The sequence below is a fragment of the Chiloscyllium punctatum genome, chromosome 2 (genome assembly GCF_047496795.1).
Source record: "Chiloscyllium punctatum isolate Juve2018m chromosome 2, sChiPun1.3, whole genome shotgun sequence".
Lineage (NCBI taxonomy): Eukaryota > Metazoa > Chordata > Chondrichthyes > Orectolobiformes > Hemiscylliidae > Chiloscyllium > Chiloscyllium punctatum.
This window is the reverse complement of record NC_092740.1, coordinates 43,611,033-43,624,813: the sequence shown is the minus strand read 5'-3', so window position 1 is coordinate 43,624,813 and position 13,781 is coordinate 43,611,033. Positions and strand designations below refer to the sequence as shown.

Below are 13,781 nucleotides of genomic sequence, written 5' to 3'. Positions count from 1 at the left end.
AAGCCTCACTGCCCCAACCCACATGAAGTGCCTCACAATTTTTCAATACATTAAAGGCGCCATGTAAATTCAAGTTGATAAATAACATACATAGATCAATTGTTGTAGCTACAAAGTGGCTTAATTTTAATTAGGCATTCTTTATCAGCTAACTTCTGCACTAAGCAGTAACTGCTTTGAAATAGTGATCCCTAAACTTTCTAAATATGTCTTGCACTTAAATATAAATGGCATGGTGAAAAAAAGGAAATAAAATGGTCAACTTGCAGTGAAGCACATTTTCCTCTCAAATGATCATTGTTCCTTTTATTCTGATAACACAAGCACACAATGCAAGAAGAATAAAAGCAATAACTGTTAAACATGTAACAATTTTAACTGAATTACATTGCACTTTGTTAACCATTTTGGTAGAAAAACACAAAAAGACTGAATGACAAACTCTTTAGCTAAAAGAATCCGACTAAATATGTCTTTTAATGAAATACAGTTGAATTAAAGCAGAATCACACTTCTCTTTTGTGATTTTCAGAAATGTATTCATATTTCTTTCATATTTGTCCATCTCTCACTGACATATTGATGTTCATTATTTAAATTTTACTACCTGCAAAGGATGAATGGGTAAGTGAATGATTTCAACAGATTTTGTTTTGGTTATGACCAAAGCCTCAGTTTTAAAGTCATTATCCAGTTTAACATGGGAAAGTATCAAAACCAAAGTAAATAGAAAAACCATGACCAAATATTAACCTTTATTGCAATTAATGCTGGGGAAGGTTTCAAAAATCAGCATTATGAAAGGAAACTATTAACATTGATTTCAAATTACAACATCCATGTTTCTACAATGGTTTGTTACTGCCTATAAACCACAATTTTGAGAAAGAGGTGGATATTGCCCTGACTTATCATTAAAAAAGGCATTTGTATTAAGAGTAACTTTAGAAATTCCACTCGTCACACTCTGTGTAGAACTTCCAGTACTGATCCATAATGTGACATGGCAGAAATTCTTCATTTCTTATAAGGAGAACCTCATGAAACTGCATGAAATTGCTGCTGGATTTCTCTTCCTGAATCTTGGGAGAAGGATCTGTACAGGGATCAAAAATTATCAATTTACACAAACACAAGTTTAAAAGGTTATAAAAGTTAAAGTCAGGTAGGAATCACAAAGAAAGAACTGACTTTTTAGAAAAAGTATTTATTTTATATTTGATTTTATTCTATTTTCATTTTCCACTAGCAATTTATTACAACTGACTACTTTATGTTCCTAGACCATAATCAGGGGGCAGTTAAGAATCAACCACATTGAGAGGATCTAGAGTCAAATGTAAAGTAGAACAAGACCAATTGATTTATTTCCCTTCAGGACTTTATGGATCAGATTTCTTTTTTAATGACAATGTAGTAGCTTGTGAGTTCTTAAAATTCATGGTTAATTCATTAAGGTTGAATTCCATCAACTGCTGAAGGTGCTATTTGAATCCCTGTCCCTCAAGCAGTAACCTGAGCTACTAGATTATCAATTTGGTAACATACCCATCAACCACTGTCCTCTCTTTAGCAATTCCCCCAGTAAATTTAACTCATGAGTATCTAGTTAACAGATCCCATACTTACTCCAAATAACCCCCCTGACTCCACCTTCCCCAAAGCACATGCACCCTCAGACCTTTACCAACCACACCAGCTCCAGATCACCCTGAAGCACACCATCCAACCATACCTGACGTCCCCAAACACTGCCAGACCTCAACCAATCATATCCACTCAATTCACCAATCCCAACCTGACAATCCCATTCACTCACGAATCCCAATTTGATCATCCCCATTCACTCACCAATCCCAATCTGACCGTCCCACTCCCTCACCAATCCCAACTGACCTTCCCCACTTACTCGCTGAATCCAACCTGACCAATCCCATTTACTCACCAATCCCAACTTGACCAACCCCACTCCCTAATCAATCCCAACAAAACTTCCCCCATTCACTCACCAATCCCAACCTGACCAACCCCATTTACTCACCAATCCCAACCTGACCAACCCCACTCCCTAATCAATCCCAATCTGACTTTCCCCCACTCACTCACCAATCCCAACCTGACCAACCCCACTCCCTAATCAATCCCAATCTGACTTTCCCCCACTCACTCACCAATCCCAACCTGACCAATCCCATTCCCGAATCAATCCCAACTGACCTCACCCAACCATACCCACTCAATCACCAACCCTACCTGACAATCCCATTCACTCACCAATCCTAATCTGACCATTCCCACTCCCTCATCAATCTCAATCTGACCATCCCACTCACTCACCAATTCCAACCTGACCAAACCCACTCCCTAATCAATCCCAACTGACCTTCCCCCACTCACTCACCAATCCCAACATGACCAACCCCATTCACTGATCAATCCCAATCTGACCATCCCCACTCATCCACCAATCCCAATTTGACCATCCCCACTCACTCACCAATCCCAATCTGACCATCCCCACTCCCTCACCAATCCCAACCAACCTTGCCCCACTCACTCACCAATCGAACCTGACAATCCCTTTACTCACTAAACCCAATCCAACTATCCCCTCTCACCAAACCCAACCCGACAATCTCCACTCACCACCAAATCCCACTTGACAATCCCACTTACTCGCCTGACAAACTTCACCAAACCTGACATCCCCCAGCCCGACTGAATCTGATTCGACCAAAGGATTATTATTACATCATACTCAGTGCTAATTTATGGCTTGACAGCGTGTGGCTAAGTGGCTGCCAGAAGCTTTAAATGTCAGAATATGGCAGCTGACTACTGTGATAAGAGGGCATAGGTTGTTTTCCTCTACCAGTTCTGCAGTGTTAAGGAACTGTCAGAATGGAAGTACGGCTCCACAATTCTCAAGGAGACTTGAGAGGAATTTCCTGCCAAAAATGCAGAACTGCCTTCGCTCATAAAAGAGAAAGTGCCAGAAAATCCAGTTTGCTATCTCCATGAATCAATGTTGAAGGAGGTAGGTCAAGACTGTTGATATTGAATCGAAAATCTATTCCAGGTTCTAACTTGAAATGGATATGTGAGTTGCTCCACCTTCCACCCCACCAACCTCTGCATAAACTGCATCATCTGCCGACATTTCTGCCATCTACAAATGGACCCCACCACTAGGGATATATTTCCCTCCCTACCCCTATCCACTTTTCGCAAAGAACTGTCCCTCCATGACCACTTGGTCAGGTCCATGCCCCCACAACAACCCACCCTCCCCTCCTGTCACCTTCCCCTGCCATCACAGGAATTGCAAAACCTGTGCTCACACCTCTCCCTTCACCTCCATCCAAGGCCTCAAAGGAGCCTTCTACATCCATCAAAGTTTCACCTGAACTTCCACAAATGTCATTTATTGCATCCGTTGCTCCCGATGTGGTCTCCTTTACATTGGGGAGATTGGACGCCTTCTCGTAGAGCGCTTCAGGGAACATCTCGGTGACACCCGCACCAATCAACCCCACTGCCCCGTGGCCGAACATTTCCACTCCCCCTCCCACTCTGCCGAGGACATGCAGGTCCTGGACTTCCTCCACCGCCACTGCCTCACCACCCGACCCCTGGAGGAAGAACGTCTCATCTTCCGCCTTGGAATTCTTCAACCCCAAGACATCAATGTGGACTTCACCAGTTTCCTCATTTCCCCTCCTCCCATCTTACCCCAGTTCCAAACTTCCAGCTCTGCACCATCCTCATGGCCTGTCCTAACTGTCAATCTTCCTTCCACCTATCCGCTCCACCCTCCTCTCCGACCTATCACCTTTACTCCTTCCTCCATCCATCTATTGCACTCCCAGCTACCTTCTCCGCAGCCTCAACCCCTCCCATTTATCTCTCCACCCTGAGGCTTCCAGCCTCATTTGAGATGAAGGGCTCCTGCCCGAAATGTCAACTTTCTTGCTCCTCGGATGCTGCCTGACCTGCTGTGCATTTCCTGCACCACTCTAATCTAGACTCTAATCTCCAGCAGCTGCAGTCCTCACTTTCGCCGATGTGAATTGTTACAACCAGTCAACTGGACAAATAATCTGATTTTAAAATGCCCTCTTATTTGGATCACGCGAAGGTTTTTGTTCACATCAGGAATATTGGAAAGAAATTTTTATCGGGGTCAGTTCATCTGAAAAGAGGAGATTAATGAGAGATAGTGTGAATAAAGAGAATAGGCCTGCTAACATATTAATATTTATTTAAATAAATAAATTAGTATATTAATTAAATAACTGAGATATGTCAACTGGAAGATAGGTAAAATTAACATGCATGGAATACACTGTTTTCCTTTTTAGCCATAGTGTTCATATAAACAAACCTCTGAAAGTTCTGCACTGTGGAGGCATTGAAGATGTTTTATCTGTTAATGTAGTTGACTGTGAAATAGGATGCATTTCTGGAAGCTTGGATGATGATTTAATCATTGAACTGTATTCAGAAAGTTCTTTTTTTTTGTATGTAACCTGAAAAGTAAACAAATCCACGTAAAGCCTCACTTTGAAATGAAAAAGCTTTTCTCTGCCGTGATATTTCCTACCTTCAATTCTACAAAATGGCCATACTTTTGTAACTCAACAAGAAGGATTCCAAAGAGTGAGTATGTATAATTTTTCTGAGTATCCAAACAATTGCAATACAATGGAAAGGAGCAAAGAAAATTGGCCATAGCCAGTCATAAAATATTTGCAATATTTTTTTCACAATGCTCTGGCAGATAGATTGCTGTTCCTGATTGAGAATAACTAATAATTAATTTATTCAGCTGAAGAGAATACATAAATTTTGCTAAAACAAAGATTTTGGAAAACTTATTTTGCTAAACAAGACATGACAACATCAAATTTAACTGGGGGCAGCTTTTGGATGGGCAAATGGCACTTGTTGGCCTAAATTTCGAATTCAAGGTATTTTAATGCCTGGGCCTCATGTAAATGCCTTCAATCAATTTCCTACTTGGGATTAAGAGAGTAGAAATGGGCAAGTGGGCACTCGATTGGTGCCCCTGCCAGTATCCAGCAAAGTGATGCAAATGTGGATCATTCACTGAGGATCCCACCTAATGTAGTTGAATACCTCATCTTCCTGGAAAACACAGCAGGTTAAATCAGAAATGGACAGGTTATAATAAGTATCATGTAAACTTTTAACTACCTGACCAACTAGCTTCTTCCAGGTAGGCTGAGGTAACATTCAAGCCAGGTAGTATTTTGCTTTGATGTTTTGGAAGCTATCTGAGCAATCCTTTGCCTTTGAAATTGACTTTTCTAATAATTTTATTTTACAAATGCATTGGGAGATGTCTAAGTCATAACATTACTACATTCCTGGAAAACTGACCAAATTATCCAAGTAATTTTCTTTAGTACAGTTTTTATGTCTTGTACCTTGCTCCATGCGAATTTCTTGCTGACTGGTATTTGATCTCCGAGAAGTGCTTTGATCCATTGCACAGGATTACGATGGATGGCTCCATCTTTGCTTTTGATTAAACCAGAAGCCAATAATTCAGCTTTATGACAAGATCCCTATGGGTAAGAAACCAAGATTTTTTTTATTACCTGGACTTTTTATAAAACCAAAAATAATGATGCACAAGTTCATCATTCGTCATGATTGTAGAATTATACATATTCAGTACTTCTTCATAAATGGTAGCTAATGAAAGCATATGAAATGCAATTACTCTTTTAGTCAGAAATAATAAACAGGTGTTTTTTTTTTGACTAGATAGAAGAACACAATTGGGTATTAAGCTATTTGCTTTTCTTTTTACACATGAATGATCTAGGCTTGGATATAAGAATAAAATTTTAGAGGTTTATAGATAACATAAAATTTGGCAACACAGTAAATACTGAAGAGGACAAGAGAAGACTTCAGAAAAATACATAGTGATGACAATTGAATACAGGTAAAACCATTAGACGCAAGAACAGAAATAGGCCATTCAGCTTATTGTGTCTGTTCCACAATTCTATGAGATCATATTTGATCTGATAATCTTCAACTCTACTTCACTGCCTTTCCTGTATAACCCTTGATTCCCTTACTGATAAAAAAAACTGACTATCTCAACCTTGAATATACTTGATGACCCAGCCTCTAAGCCCTTTGTAGTAAAGAAGTCCACAGATCCACACATTTCTGAGAGAAGGAATTCCTTCTCAGCTCTGTATTAAATGTGCCGCTCTGAACTCTGAGATTATGCTGTCTGGTCTTCTTCAACAAAGGGAAACAATCTTTCTGCATCCATCCTGTCAAATCGTCTAAGAATATTTTATGTTTCAGTAAGGTCACCCCTTATTCTCATACATAACCAATGAGTACAAGCCCAATCTACTCAACCTCTCCTCATAACTTTGTCCCTCCACACATGGTATCAGTGTAGTGAACCTTCTCTGCACTGTTTTCAAAGCCTGTATATTTTTATTTAAATAAGAGACCCAAAACTGCCAGCATACCAGCTGTCGTCTGACAAGTGCCTTGTTTGGTTTTAGCAAAACCTTTCTATTTTATACTTCATTTCCTATAAAAGAAAGGCCAATATCTTGTTTACCATCATTTCCCGCTGAACTTGAAAGTTAGTTTTTTGTGATTCATGCATGAGTATGAATAGTCAAGGCCTTTTCCCAAGGGTGGAGCAGTGCAAAACTAGAGGGCATAGTTTTATGATAAGAGTAAAGGCTGGTCCATCTATGGAATGGCCTACAAGAGAAAGTGATGAAGGTGGGTACAATTACAACATTTAAAAGGCACCCGGATAGGTATATGAATAGGAAGGGTTTATAGAGGTATGAGCTAGATGCTGATAAATGGGACTATGTAAGATTGGGAATGTATGGTCGGTGTGAATACGCTGGACTGAAGGGTCTATTTCCATGCTGTATGACTCTATAACTCTATGAGTTCTCCAAAATCCCTCTGTTTAGTGGTTTTCTGCAAACTTTTTCTTGTTTAAATAATATTCAGCTCATCTATTCTTCCTGCCAAAGGGAATAACTTCACAATTTCCCAGATTATATTTCATTTGCCAGGTTGTTGCTCACTTGCTTAATCTGTTCACAGCCCTCTGTAGACTCTTTGTGTCATCCTCACTGCTTCCCTTTCCACTTATTTTTGTATTATCCACAAACTTGGCTATAGTACATTCACTTTCCTCAACCAAGTCATTAACATATTCTGTAAATATGGCACTCCAGCACTGATCCCTGTGGCACTCCACTACTTACAGGTTGCTTCCCTGAAAATGCCTCCCTATCTCCAACTTAAAAATCACACAACACCAGGTTATAGTCCAACAGGTTTATTTGGAAGCACTAGCTTTTGGAGCACCGCTCCTTCATCTGGTGGTTGTGGAGTGCTGCTCCGAAATAACTTTGTTGGACTATAACCTGGTGCTGTGTGATTTTTAATTTTGTCCACCCAGTCCAATATCGGCACCTCCAAGTTCGTATCTCAACTCCATTTTCTATTAGTTAGCTGATTCTCTCGCCATGCCAATATCCTACCTCCAACACCAAAGGTTCCTATCTTATTAAACAACCTAATTTGTGACACTTTATCAAACATCTTCTAAAATCCAAAGATATTATATCCACTGCTTACCCTTTACCAATGCTGCATGTTACCTCCTCAAAGAATTCTAGTAAATTTGTCAGGCATGATTTCCCCTTCATGAAGCCATGTTGACTCTGCTTGATCATACTATCTATTTCTTTATTGTAGACTCTAATATTTTCCTAATAACATTAAGTTAACTGGCCTATGGTTTACTGTTTCTCTTTCTCTTTCCCCTTTTAAATAAATATGCTATATTGGCAATTTTCCAATCATCTGCAACTTTTCCAGAATTTAAGGATTCCTGAAAGATTACTGCCATTGTATCCACTATCTCTGTGGCTATTAATATCTCATTAAGTCAATCATCCCTCTCAGTTTCCCTAGCACATTTTCTCTAGTGATTGTTACCATATTTATTTCTCTCTTCCTTTTGCTCCTTGAACATTTAGTCATTTTGAAATTTTATTAGTGTCTCCTACTGTGAAGACTGATGCAAAATATTTGTTGAGCTCCTCTGCCATTTCTTGCTAAACATTATAATTTCCCAGTCTCATTGTTTCAGGGGCCTATGTTCACTTTGGCTTCTCTCTTTCTCTTTAGATAGCTAAAGACGTTCTCAGTACCCATCTTGGTCTGACTTGCAAGTTTACTCTCAAAATTTGTTTCCTCCCTCTTTATTATTTTTTGGCCACCTTATGTTGATTTTTAAAACTTGCCTGATCTTCTGGCTTACCGCTAACTTTTCTGTATTGTAGGGTTTTTTTTAGTCTCAATATGATGCTATCCTTAACTTCCCTGATTAATCCTGATTGTCTTATTCCCTTTCTAGAATCCTTCATCCTCACTGGAATATGTCCTTGATGTTAGCCATGAACTATTTTCTTAAATGACTGCCATTGTGCCTCAACCATCATTGCTGCTAACTCCTTTCCCGGTTAACTTCAGCCAGATCTGCTCTTATTCCTTTGCAATTACTCTGATTTAAGCTAGGAAAATTGTTTCCAAAGTTCAACCTCCTCATACTGAATGCTAAATTCTACCATTTTATGGTCACTGTTTCTGAGGAAATCTGCGATCACTTATTAAACCTGCCTCGTTACATATCACCAGATCTAAATAAACCTGATCCTGGTTGGATCTGTCACATAATGTTCTAGAAAACTGTCTGTGAATTCTTCTACATGACTTCCAATCTGACTATCTCAATACATGAACATTAAGATCATCCATGATTATTGAACTGTTTTTGTTACATGCACTCACTATTCCCTGAATCATTCTTCATCCCACCATACAGCTACTGTTCGGAGGCAAATAGACCACTTCTACCAGTGTCTTCTTTCACTTCTTAGTTCTTGCCTCCACCTATATGAATTCTACATCTTCTGATTCAAGATTATTTCTTACTATCATATTTATTCCATCCCATACCATCCCCACTACCATACTACCCTTTCCTTCCTGTCTCAAATAGATCACTACAGTCTTACCTCACCATAGCGCTGTTCTCTCATTAAAGAGAGATGGCTAGTGGTGGTTTAACCTGGAGGCCACCATAACTCAGGAAAGGGGAGAGGTTGAGAAGGAGAGTCCTTCTTGGTAACCTCAACTGGTGATGGGAATGGGCGGCACGGTGGCACAGTGGTTAGCACTGCTGCCTCACAGCGCCAGAGACCTGGGTTCAATTCCCGCCTCAGGTGACTGACTGTGTGGAGTTTGCACATTCTCCCCGTGTCTGCGTGGGTTTCCTCCGGGTGTTCCGGTTTCCTCCCACAATCCAAAAATGTGCAGGTTAGGTGGATTGGCCATGCTAAATTGCCCGTAGTGTTAGGTAAGGGGTAAATGTAGGGGAATGGGTCTGGGTGGGTTGCGCTTCGGCGGGTCGGTGTGGACTTGTTAGGCCGAAGGGCCTGTTTCCACACTAAGTAATCTAATCTAAAAAAAATCTAAAAAGAACCCATGCTGTTGGCTTTGTAAACCAACTATCCAGCCAAATCAGCTACAGTGACATATCTTGAACACTTAGTTTTCACCTTTGATCTCTACATAACCATATAAGATCATATCTATTAACCCGTATTTGTGCAAATAATTCATTTACTTTGTTATAAATACTGCATACATTCAAGTATAGAACCAGTAATTTTGCCTTTTTAAAACTGTGATGAACCCTGAGAGGAGCGACAGGGAGCATAATCTTACATAACCTAAATGGGAGTGAGCTAGCAGAGGACTTTGGGCATACATGTTCATAAATCTTTGAAGGTAGGTTGGCAAGGGTCAGTGAAGGGTATGTATGGATACTTTGCTTTGTACTACAGAATCACTGAAGACAAAAACAAGAAAGTTGTGTTAAATTTTTATGAGGCACTGGTTGAGCCTCACCTGAAGTATTGTGTGAAGTTATAGGAACCATACTTTAGGAATGCAATCAAAGGAATGCAATCTGGACACGTTGTAGAGAAGATGTAACAGGATGGCAACATGGATCAGTTATTTGGATAGCTTGGAAAAGCTGGGGTTGTTCATCTTAGACAAAAGGAAATTAAGGAGGAGCTTGATAAAAATATTTGAAATTATGAGGGGGGTTCAATCAAGTAGGGAAAGATGTTTATGCTGGTCATATTTTCATAACAGTTTTGGTTTTTATTTGCTTTCAGAATGTAACTAGTGTGGGATGTTAAATAAGAGGCTTAAGTGTGAAATTGAATGCAATGGATTTAGTACAGAGAGCATGACAATGTTATTTACAGAGGGTTATGAGGCTGTACAGTTAGTAACTGAAGCAGCCACTATGTCAACATTTAAGAATATTTTAGCTAGAAATTAAGGAAAGGGAAAGAGCGAACTTCAATGCAAAAGAGTTTAAATGTGAAATTAAAAGTAATGGATTTAATACGGAGAGCATGACAATTTATTTACAGATGGTTGTGAATCTGTACAGTGAATGATTGAAGGAGACACTGTCAACATTTAAGAATATTTTAGTTTGTTAATTAAAGAGAGAAAGAAAATTAAATGGAAACACACAAAATGGGAGCAGAAGATTATTCAGCCTCTCAAGCCTGTGCTGCTATTCATTAAGATTATGTTTGTGTTTTGAATTCCAATTTCCATTCACCCCAATAACCTTTGATTCCCTTGCCTAACAAGAATCCACCTCTGTCTTACAAACCTTCAATGACCTTGCTACCACAATCTCCTGAGGCAGAAAGTTCCATAGTCACACAACATTGTGAGAGAAAAAAAATCTTTTTAGCTCTGATCTGAAAGAGTCATCCATAACTTTAAAACAATATCCTACTACCTCCGGACTGATCCACAAGAAAAGAACAGCATCTCAGTATCTTGATCTCCTTTCCATCTCACTCACATAAATTCCAGTGGAAACAAGCCCAGCCTGTTCAATCTTTCCTTATAAAATACCCACTCATTCCAACTATCAATCTAGTAAACTTCCATTGACCCTCCTCCAATGCAGTAACATCCTTCCTGAGACAAGACGACCAAAAATGCACACAATATTCAAGATGGAGACTCACCAATACCCTGCATAACTGGAGTACACATTATCATTTTTAATGTTGAATTCTTCCACTAATAAAGGATAACATCTCATTAGCCTGCTTGATTACTTGCTATACCTATATATTAACATCTTGTGATTCATGCAACAGAACCTCAAAATCCCTGTTCACCTTGGAAATCTGCCGTACTTCATTTAAGTAATATTCTTTCACCAAAGAGAACAACTTCACATTTTCCCACATTATACTCCATCTACATTGTAAGCATTCACTCAACCTTTGTAAATCTGCCTGCAACTTCCTTATGTCTTCTTCATAATATACTTTCCTAACTATCTTGACATCATCTGCAAATTTAGCTACCATCCTTTTGCTCCCATCATCTAATTCAATTATGTAAATTGAAAACAATTTGAAGCTCTCATACAGACTCTTGTGGGACTCCACTTATCACATCCCTCCAATCAAAGATCAATTTGTGCATTCTGTCTGTTTTCTACCAGCCAGCCAATCTTCTCCCATGCCAATATATTACTCATCAACAACTTGAGCTTTTATTTTCCATGATAACCTTTGATGTGGCACCTTATCAAATATCTTCTCGAAATCCAAGTGCAATACATCCACAGACTCCCCTTTATCCTAAACAAATGTTACTCCTTCAGAGAACTCCAATAGGTTCATAGATTCATACAGTGTAGAAAAGACCCTTTAGCTTATTGAGTCAGCACCGACAAACTGGTGAACATATTTTCCTTTAACAAAACCGTGCTGACTCTGACTGATTATCTTGAGTTTTTCTGACTCTGACTGATTATCTTGAGTTTTTCTAAGTGCCGAATTATAACTTCCTTTATGATTGGTTCTAACATACTTCGCATGACAGATATCAAGCTAACTGGCCCATAGTTTTCTGTATTCTACCTCCTCCCCTTCCTGACTAGAGAGTTTATCTTTGAAAGTTACCAATGTGATAGAACCTTTTCAGAATCTAAGTGAATTGTAGAAAATTGACACCAACACATTTACTAACTCATTAGTCACTTCTTTTTAAATACTAGGATGAAGTCCATCAGGACCTCAGGACTTGTCAACCCACAGCTCCATCATATTGTACAGGACTACTTCCCTAATGACTGTAATTTCCAAAGTTTATTTTCCTGGAATATTTCTTGTATGCTGTATCATGAAGACAGAAAGAACATATTTGTTCATTTTATCTGCTATTTTCTTAATCTCTATCATTAACTCCTTATTCTCGGTTTAGACGGCACTCACATTGCTTAATCTTTTCCTTTGTAAGTACCTGCAAAAACTCTTTTCATTTTTACATTTCTAGCTAGCTTTCTCTCAAATTTCTTTCCCCTGATTAATCTGATCTGCTGATCATCTTTGTGTAGCTCCTTAAGTTTTTTTTAAAGTTTAGCTTAACTTCTTTAATTACTCACGGGTGGTGCATCCTTCCTTTCAATTAGACTTAACAATAGATAATTCGTAAATGGTGAACAAAATGAACAAATATATTGCTTCTGTCTTCACTATAAACAATACAAAAAGCATGTCTTAATGACTGTAAATCAGGAGGTGGGACGGAGAGAGGAACATTGTGAAGTTGCAATCATGAGGGAAGTATATTGAGCAAACTGACGGAGCTATGGACTAACAAGTCTCTGGGTTCAGATGGACTTCCTCCTAGCATTATAAAAGAGGTTGCTGATGAGATGGTAGATGCATTGGTGTTAACTTATTTTTAAATCCCAAAGATTCAGGCAAATTTCTATTAATTTGAATGTAGCAAATATAACCCCTCTAATCAAAAAGGGAGACAGAAAACAGATAACTAATGGCCAATTAGCTAGACATCTGTCATGGGGAAGGTGTTTAAATTGGTCATTAAAATCACACTTTGAATACTGTGCAGTTTTGGTCTTCTTGTTTCAGGAAGAATGTAAATAAATGCCTTGGAGGCTGGGGTTCAGAGATTTGACGTTATAGACTTGTTTTCACAAGGCTTCAGAAGTGTAAGAGGTGACTTGATTAAAGTACAGTATATAAAATCCTGAAATAAAATCAGAAAGTGCCGCAGAGCATCCACAAATTTCGCAGCATTTCTGGAGGGATAAAAACAGAATTAACATTTCAAGTCCAATGGCTTTTCTTCAAAACAGTGTTTCTGTTTTTCACTCTGTACAAATCCTGCCAAACATGCTGAGTTTTTTCATCATTTTCTGCTTTTATTTCAGATCTCCAGCATCCACAGTACTTTGCTTTTATATAGGGTCCTGAATGGTCTTGTGGGTGACACCAGAACTAAGGGCTACTGTTTAAAAGTTAGCACAGAGATGAGTTTTTTTTTGTTCACAAGGTTTTGTGATTTTGGAACTCTTTTATCTAACTCTGACTCCATCGGCTGTATGTGTGATATGATCTGTCCTCACCAGGTTGTGCTTTCCATTGTTTTGAAGAGCAATTACCCATCAAGGTGCTGGTATCTCACTGGTACTGACTGCAGATTAGGGATGTGCAGTCTCTCTGTGGCCTTCTCTTTCTCCTCAGAGGTTACTGTAAGGCTCCATAGAATGTTTCTATTAGCTTCTGGTAGTTTACCTCTGCAGCAGACAGAAACAC

The 13,781-nt window shown here is 39.0% G+C and overlaps 1 protein-coding gene across 1 annotated transcript in view; it reads right to left on the bottom strand.

Annotated features, from left to right (window-relative positions):
* Nucleotides 1–309: 309 nt before the first annotated feature.
* The window catches only part of LOC140453313 (uncharacterized), a 60,483-nt gene continuing 47,011 nt past the window's right edge, over nt 310–13,781 (bottom strand). Inside the window, exons 13-15 of the mRNA XM_072547875.1 lie at nt 5,451–5,591; nt 4,385–4,529; nt 310–1,096 (exon numbers count right to left, since the gene is read on the bottom strand). Coding sequence (XP_072403976.1) covers nt 945–1,096; nt 4,385–4,529; nt 5,451–5,591 — 438 coding nt within the window. The 3' untranslated portion in view covers nt 310–944. The remainder of the gene's footprint in view (nt 1,097–4,384; nt 4,530–5,450; nt 5,592–13,781) is intronic.